The 8250-nt window shown below is 61.5% G+C and overlaps 1 protein-coding gene across 4 annotated transcripts in view; it reads left to right on the forward strand.

Moving 5' to 3' along the window:
- The window catches only part of PKNOX1 (PBX/knotted 1 homeobox 1), a 44142-nt gene extending 36259 nt beyond the window's left edge, over nt 1-7883 (forward strand). For all 4 annotated transcript variants that reach the window (XM_029938837.1, XM_029938834.1, XM_029938838.1 and 1 more), the window contains exons 10-12: nt 2788-2864; nt 5256-5428; nt 7562-7883. In XM_029938837.1, the coding sequence (XP_029794697.1) occupies nt 2788-2864; nt 5256-5428; nt 7562-7773 (462 nt within the window). In that variant the 3' untranslated portion in view covers nt 7774-7883. The remainder of the gene's footprint in view (nt 1-2787; nt 2865-5255; nt 5429-7561) is intronic.
- The last annotated feature ends 367 nt before the right edge of the window (nt 7884-8250 follow it).

Here is an 8250-nt window from a genome sequence, read left to right on the forward strand (position 1 = left end):
CCGTGGATCACATGCACCCCCGCTCCCGCCACCCCCCTGCCTGCCCCGTGGATCACATGCACCCCCGCTCCCGCAGCCTCCTCCTGCCCCCCTGCCTGTCCCATGGAGTGCATGCCCCCCACCCCCACTGCAGCCCCCCCACCACGCTGCTCCTGAATGCTGTGTCTGTGGGCTGGATCTGCCCCTTGGCGTCCCTGGCACGGGTGCCCCCTGGCGCCTTTGGGTTGCTGTGGCTGCTCCCTCCCTGGCCCCGGGGCCCCTTCCGCATCCCGGTGCACACTGGTCGTCAGTGAGGTGCTGGTCAGAACCAGCGCTCCTCACGCCCTCTCCCTGCATCTGCTGTTTGGGAAGCCTGCTGCCCGGGCCGCAGCCTCTGTTTGTTCCTGGCACTGGTCTGCGAGCCACGAAGCCAGCGTCCGTCCCCCTCATCCCATGTCCTCTGGGGGTTGGCCTTCGTCACTGCTGAGTGGCACCCTCTTTTCTCTGGCTGGCGTCAGGCTCCTTCCCTGAGCGACGGCGGTCCAAGGTGGCAGCTGGCTCTAGGCTTTGAACCGGCACGTGGTGTCTCTGAGCAGTGTGGGGGGGTGGGCAGGACCCCTCTCCCTTCCCTGGAGGGAGGGCACTTAGCAAGCAGGGTCCCCCACTTCTCTCCTGCTCTGCTGTTCTATTCTCCGCCCAGCCATCCCCCTGCAGGACACGCAGCTGCTGTCAGGAGAGAGCAGTGGTGTCTCCGGGCATTGTGGCCACATCCGGAAACGAGTCCTTAAAGACTCACGTGAAAAGGAGAGGTTTTGTGGGTAACCGTGCACGGCGATGTGGGGTGTAGGAGGGGGAGACGGGCCGTGTGGCTTCGGACACACGCGTTTGCTGGACTGTGACGCAGCTGGCTAACACGGTGGCGAGGGCTGGGCGCCCGGAAGGTTCTGGGGGCGGCAGCCAGGGAGGCGGGGCACGCCTGTGGGAGCGCTGTGGTGTCACAGCCAGCCCACAGTCGTCCCTGTGCGGACAGGCGGTGGGATTGGTGTTTTCCTTTCAAGTTTCCTTTAACGTCGTAGTAGTTTGTAGAACAGTAAACCCAGTTATAGGTTGAAGTAAAACGTTGCTTTTTTCCCCACGAAGCATTTTCTCTCTCTTCTTGCCCTCGTTTCTTTGAAATAGCGTCTCTCCTGTGGTCTTCTGACACTCAAGGGTAGCGTTTACTACTGTATGATGGCGTTTTGTGTTTGTTGTTGGTTATTGCTTTTGGTTAATGCACTTAGGATTCCTTTGATTTTATGAGCTTTTATTTCTTGTTATTTTTAAGTTTATTTATTTTGAGAGAGAGAGAGAGAGAGAGAGAGAACCGGGAGAGGCAGAGAGAGAGAATCCCAAGCAGGCTCTGTGCTCTCAGCTCAAACCCACGAACCGTGAGCTCACGACCCGAGCCAGCAAGCGCAGTATTTGCGTTTCCACAACCTCTGCCTCGGGGCGGGTGCTCACTGCCACCCGAGGGAGCAGCCGTGGGAGTGAGTGGGAGGCCAGAGGGACCGCAGTGCGCGGGGACCGTCAGGAGCCCGTGCCTCCCTGCACTCCCTGGGTTCCGGGGTCCAGAACAGAGGGCTCCAGTGCCCGTAGGTTTGACAGTGAAGGTGTTGACGGAGTCTGCTCGGAAGGCAGGGAGTCGTGGGGAACCTGTGTTACTGCAGGTAGAAGTTATTTCCTTTGGATTCTGATATGTCCTTCCGCTTTAATTTGTGTTTTAAAGTGAAAGGTACTAATCACAGGAGAAAGTGTCAAGGCAGACACACGCGTCCCCGGCACTGGCCCAGTTTGCCGACTGCACACGTTGCCCTAGTGGGGTGGCCCCTTGTCAGTGTCTCCTCACAACCAGTGACAGAGACGTGTCACCCGTGGGACGGGCCCAGAACAGCCCGCCTGCCCCTTCCCTGCGCCCTCCTTCTTGCCCAGCTGTCGGATAGGGAGCGCCTAGGGATTTCCTCACCTGTAGAATGGGGACGACTGCCATCTGCCTCAGAAGTGACAGGAATTCGCGGTTCACCGCAGCGCGTGCAGCCTGGCACCCATGCAGCGTGGCGGGCACACACCCTCTGTCCGCAGCACATGCTCCTAGCGTGTCCTCAGTGAGGTGGCCCAAGGTTACCGGTTGTATCGCGTGGTTAGGACAGTGCCCCTGCGGTGGCGGCAGCTCCTGGCGGCGGTGCTGCCACCACCTGTGCCGTCCCTGAGCCTCCTTGGTCTGCGCTCCGACTGCTGCGTCAGCGCAGCGTTCTCCAGCGGCCCGCGTGGAGGCTTCGTTCTGTTCGGGACACTTCTTCCTTTTTAATTTTTTTTATAGTTTATTTTTGAGACAGAGACAGAGCATGGGTGGGGGAGGGCAGAGAGAGGGGGAGACACAGAATCCGAACCCACGAACCGTGAGATCATGACCTGAGCCAAAGTCAGACACTTAACCGACCGAGCCCCCAGGTGCCCTGTCTGGGACATTTCTAAAAGAAAATTGTAAGACTAAAGGGTATCTAGGAGGAAGCACTGTTACTGCCTACTAGATTGGTTTTGCTTGTTTGGGGGAGAGGCAGAGAGAGAGAGTCATAGGCACTGTCAGTGCAGAGCCTGATGTGGGGCTCAAGCTCATGACCCTGGGATCACGAGCCAAATCAGGAGCCGGACGCGGGCGCCCCGCTCCTCAGCAGCTCTTACTAGGATGATTCGTGCTCCTGGTCTACCTAGAGCAGCTTGGGCGCCCATGTAGGAACCGAGGCTCACGGCGCCCTCTCTTCCTGCTTTTAGCACCCCTACCCGACCGAGGACGAGAAGAAGCAGATCGCCGCTCAGACAAATCTGACACTCCTCCAAGTCAACAACTGGTAAGCCGCGCCCGCTCCGTGCCCGTCAGCGCCATCGAGCCCCTGCTGACAGGGACGCTAATAAGTAGTGGGATTCGGTTGAAAATGTCTGAGTTCCTCCAGCGAACAGCCCTCTTATCGGCGCAGGAGTCGGCGGCAGGAGGCTGCCCTTAGCCTCTGGCAGCCGGTCCCGCACCCTGCTCACCCAGCCAGGGGCGGGTGTCTCCGCGTGTCCCTGGCCCAAACCCTCACATTCACACGGGGGCGTCTTTGTGGATGAGCTCCCCCGGCTGGTGACGGCCACCACAGGGCCTGCTGGCCTCTGGGGGCACCCCCCCCCACCGGGGCTCTCCCGCCTTTGGGAACCTTGTGTCACTCTGTTCAGCTCTGAGTGGGGGCCCCGGTGGCGGTCCTGCCTGCAGCAGGACTCGGGGTCCTGTGAGGCTCGGGCCCGGGGCAGTGTTGGCTTTGTCGGTGAAGCATCCTGTCCTGATGCTGGTGTCACACCCGGCCGGGGACGCCTGGACCCTGACCACGTGCGCCCCTGGAATCGGGGCTGCTCCCATCAGTAATGGCGCTGAGGCCCAGGGGTGCACTTCCCTTTTGTGTGACTGTCGCTGTGTCCTTTGTGCTCGCTTGTGCATGCGTGGACATGAGTCCCGCTGACAGAATGGGCACACGTGGAGGAGAGGAGAGCATGCACCCCACTGCTCGTGAACGCTGCCAGGCGCCCGCATAGGTGACAGGGTCCCCGGCGTAGATGCAGAGATCTGCCATCCTGCCTTGGGGCCACGGTATGGGGCTTGGGAGCCGGTCCTAGGCCGCACTGAGTGCTCTCCTGTGAAACCTTTCACGTGCTGTGAGCACAACAGCGCTTCCACACGTGTGGGCGCAGTGACGTCCGCGATGGTTCACACGCATCCGTGCTCCCCTGTCCTTGTGTGTGACGCGTCCCCCTCGGTCTGGTCCTGTTAGTGGTTGGTTGTTGGGGGAGGACGTTAGACACCCTTCTTGGCGCATTCAGACTCTTTGTGGCCATTCCGCCTTCTGGCTTCTCCGGATGCTCACTTCCTGGAGCTCTGTGAGCAGATGTGTCCCATCTAGAAGGTTTGACCTCAACATTTTTTTTTTAACATTTATTCATTTTTGATACAAAGATAGAGTGCGAGTGGAGGAGGGGCAGGGAGAGAGGGAGACACAGAATCCGAAGCAGCTCCAGGCTCCGAGCTGTCAGCACAGAGCCCGACACGGGGCTCGAACCACGAACTGTGAGATCATGACCTGAGCCAAAGTCGGATGCTCAACCGACTGAGCCACCCAGGTGCCCCACCTCAACTTTAAAAAAAATTTTTTTTGACAATGTTTATTTTTGAGAGAGAGAGAGACAGTGTGAGTGGGGAGGGTCAGAGAGAGAGGGAGACACAGAATCTGAAGCAGCTCCAGGCTCCGAGCTGTCAGCACAGAGCCCGACGCGGGGCTCAAACCCACGAACTGTGAGATCATGACCTGAGCTGAAGTCGGACGCTCACTGCTGAGCCCCCCAGGCGCCCCCCTTCCCCCCGCTCGCTTCTGTTTTTAGAGCATGTCCTCTTGAACGCTAGGATTTCATTTTTTAAACTATATTTGAGTAATCTCTACCCTCAATGCGGGGTTCAAATTCACGACCCAAGGTCACGAGCAGGCCAGCCAGGTGCCGGGGACTATTAAGGCTTAATGTGTCACTGGCCCGGCCCAGCTCTGCTCTGCGTCTGGGGGCCCCAAGGGCGGGCGTGCCCGCCAGCGCTGCTCCTCTCGCCGTCAGGCTCCCGCTTCGGGGTGAGCAGCCTGGGCTCCAGCCAGAGGGGAGCCCCTGTCGCTGTCCTCCAGAGGCCGGGCCGGTGCTACCGCGTCCCGGTCGGAGTGTGTGGTCCAGGCCGGCTGGTGGCTGTGGGCATCCTGTGGGCTGGGGGTACCGCAGGCAGGGGCGCTGGGAAACAGAGCCCCCTCCCAGGTGCCCAGGGGTGCGGGCTTCCCGTCCTCACACCAACAAGCCACTGGTCCTGCTGACCGTACGTTCCTGCGGTGGGGGTGGTTGTGCAGGGTCAGGGGTCAGGTCCCCAGGAGGCTGGGGACTTGCTTCTGAGCTGCCTCATGGCGGGCAGCGGTAAGTGACCCAGGAACTTAGCTCCTCTGGGACTAGCCCGTCATGAGCCGTGTGAAGGGTGGCAGGTCCGGCCCCAGAGCCACACTCAGAGGTGACCACGAGTGGTGCTGTCCAGGCCACTAGGTCAGGGCGGGGTGGGACCCGGGGGTGTGCGGTGTGGCCGCTCCCCGCCCTCCCTGCCCCCTCCCTCATGGGCCACCCTTGCCCCCCCAACCCCCGGGGGGACGTTTGCGGTCCCGGGGACCACTGTGTGTCGCCTCCACGCCCAGGTTCATCAACGCCAGAAGACGGATTCTTCAGCCCATGTTGGATTCTAGTTGCTCAGAAACTCCAAAAACTAAGAAGAAAACTGCTCAGAACAGACCGGTCCAAAGGTTTTGGCCCGACTCCATCGCCTCCGGAGCTGCCCAGCAGCCGCCCAGTGAGCTGGCCATGTCAGAAGGTGGGCCTAGTGGGGCTGGGGGGCAGGGGGGCAGGGATGGGGAGGAAGGGGGCATGGGGGAGGGGCCAGAGGCTGGGGAGGGAGAGGGGCTGCAGAGACGAACAGGGGTGGGGTGGGGTGGGGTGGGAGAGGGGCCTGGAAGGGTAGGGATGGGGAGGAAAGGGGCCATGGGGGAGGGGCCAGAGCCTGGGGGAGGGCCTGGCTGCTTTGGGGGAGCAGGGGAGAGGGGGGCAAGGGCAGCTGTGACTATGGTGGCAGCCATGAGCTTTGGGTCGTGGCGGCTGCGGTGTTTTGCTTGTGACACGTGAGGGAGCCATTGCGGGCGTGGGGTCAGTCACACATATAACACCTGCGTCCCGGAGGCCCGGTGTCCAGTGTGTTCTGCCCCTTTCTTTTCCCTGGGCCTTCAGAGCGAGGACAGACCAGTCCTGTCCCCACCACCTGTCCCGCGGCTTCTCCCCTGACCCTGTCCCTGTCCCTGTCCCGCATCACGGGCCACCACGGCCCTGCTCCGGGAGCACCTTTGCGTTTGCACGGCTCGTCCAGGCTTGGCCGTGCGGGGGCGTGTAGACGCTGTGGCCAGCCCGTCCCTGCTTCCTCCTCCTCCCCGTGCTTCTCAGCAGTGCGCCGCTGTGGAGGACAGGTGGGGGCCCTGACGTCTTCAAGGACACTTTCTGACACCCCCACCCCCACCCCTCTGGGACCACCGGGCCCCCTCCGTTCCTGCTGTTCTCTCTAGGGCTTGCAGTTCTGTCTCGTTTCCGTGTCTGTGTCGGGGCCTCGCAGACTTTCCTTCTGTGGCTAAGTGCCCCCGGTCCCACCGCGAGCGGGTCTCCGGGAGTTCGGGACCGTCTTTGATGGCCCTCATGGCTCTACCTCGTAGTGTTTGGTCATGGCGACGGTTCTGATGTCCTCTGCCAGCCCTGACATCTGTCAGCCCGGGGCTGCTTCCCAGTGACCGAGTCTTCTGCTCCTCACGGGTGGCTCTCCTGCTGTTGACGCGGGCGTGGCTGCCTGGCCTTGTGACCTTACCTTGCTGGCACTGGGCCTTCTGTCCAGGGGCGAGTCTTCAAGCTCTGTTCCAGCCCTGAAGGAACCCTCTTGTGCCTTTTGTGACTGGTCCTTGTTTGGTGACCCGGGGGTGCTCAGTCCTGAGCAGACCACCCACAACCACGATGAGACCTTGGATGGTGCCCTCCCCCGCCCCCCCTGCCCAGCCTGGGCACCGTCTTCCCATCCTTTCAGTCGGCTCATCCTCAGGATGGATGGACCCCTGGGGCATGTGCAGACCTGTCCTCCACTGGACGGATCAGCCGTGCGGCCTGGCGGTTGGGACGGGCCCCTGGAGGCGGGCTTGTGTCACGCTTTATTCTGTTTCCTGAGGGTGCTGTGTGCGTTTACATCCGTGGCCGCGTCGTTTGGATTCAGATACGCCATGGTGTTAGGTTTAAATTATTTATATTTTCAGTTCTTGTTTTCTCTTCTGATCTAAATCACCTACGAAGGTGTTAGGTGTCCCTCCCTACCGCCCTGGAAAAGGCAATGCCTGTGTCCTGGGGGAGAAGTTCAAAGAAAACGGTCCAGTGGCAAGTCAGTGTTTCTCTGCCTAGTTCTGATCACCTCCAGAAACCGTCCGGGCCCCGCGTTCCCGTCCCCACCCCCAGCGCGTCTGTGGTGTGACGTATTGTGTGCGGGCAATAATGGACGAGTGCTTCTCTTTTAAAATGTCTCCCTGCACTCTGCCACACGACAGCATCTCCTGCTGCCGCCAACACGTGTCACTGCTCCTGGAGACCTTCCAGGACGACCGTGCGAGGGCCCCGCGCTGCGTGCTGGTGCCGCTCCCGCCCCTGGGCTCCTGGACCCCCTTGTCCAAGTGGTCTCCTTACTCCGACCTGTTTCCCTTTGCCTTTGTCTGTTTGCTCCTCATCCTGTCCCTCATCCTGTGTCTCTTGTCCCCCTCGCGGCACCTGCTTCTGCTCTGTGCGCCCGTTACAGACCGCCCGCAGGCCGGGCGCTGGGGCGGCGTGTGAGCTGCGCCTCCGACCCCTGGCGGAGGTCCCGGACACGCTCGGGGGGGGCTGGTCGCGAGTGCGCAGGCGCGGGCGCGCTAACTGGAGCGTTCTGCCACAGGAGCCGTCGTGACGATCGCCACGCCCGTGAGCATGAACGTGGACAGCCTCCAGTCCCTGTCCTCGGACGGCGCCACCCTGGCGGTGCAGCAGGTCATGATGGCGGAGCAGAGCGAGGACGAGTCCGTGGACAGCACGGGCGACAGCGGCACCGCGCTCGCCCCCGCGCACCTCCGCGGGCTGGTGCTGGAGAACAGTGACTCGCTGCAGTAGGGCGGCGCGGCCCGGCCGGGGGCGGGGGCCTGGCCCTCGGCGTTTGCACAGCAAACCTTTTACACACTCTGACTTCTGACAGGTTTTATATGTAGACGGAGACGAGTGCACTTTTGTATTTCGTAGTGAGCTTCGAGCGTGCCTCGGCCGGCGCCGCGACTTCCTTCCGGAGTGCGTGTGTGTGCGTGTGCGCGTGCGCGGGCTTTTAAGGACCCTCTTTAAAGGTTTAACGCTAAGATGATGAATGACAAACACCACCCCACCCCTGCCCCCGTGAGCCCCTGACTAGAGGAAGGGGTAGTGCTGCCATTTTCTAAAAAACGATGCAGTTTTTTATTTCGCTCCGCGGTCGAAGCAGGTCCCGGTGGGCTGATTTATTTGTGTAGCCCGGGGATTTGAGAGAAGCTTCTGCACCTTAAAACTGCCAGCGCGAGGCGGGCGCCCCACGGCTGCGGCTGCGCGTGGCCCGCGGGGAGC

The sequence above is a fragment of the Suricata suricatta genome, chromosome 5 (genome assembly GCF_006229205.1).
Source record: "Suricata suricatta isolate VVHF042 chromosome 5, meerkat_22Aug2017_6uvM2_HiC, whole genome shotgun sequence".
Lineage (NCBI taxonomy): Eukaryota > Metazoa > Chordata > Mammalia > Carnivora > Herpestidae > Suricata > Suricata suricatta.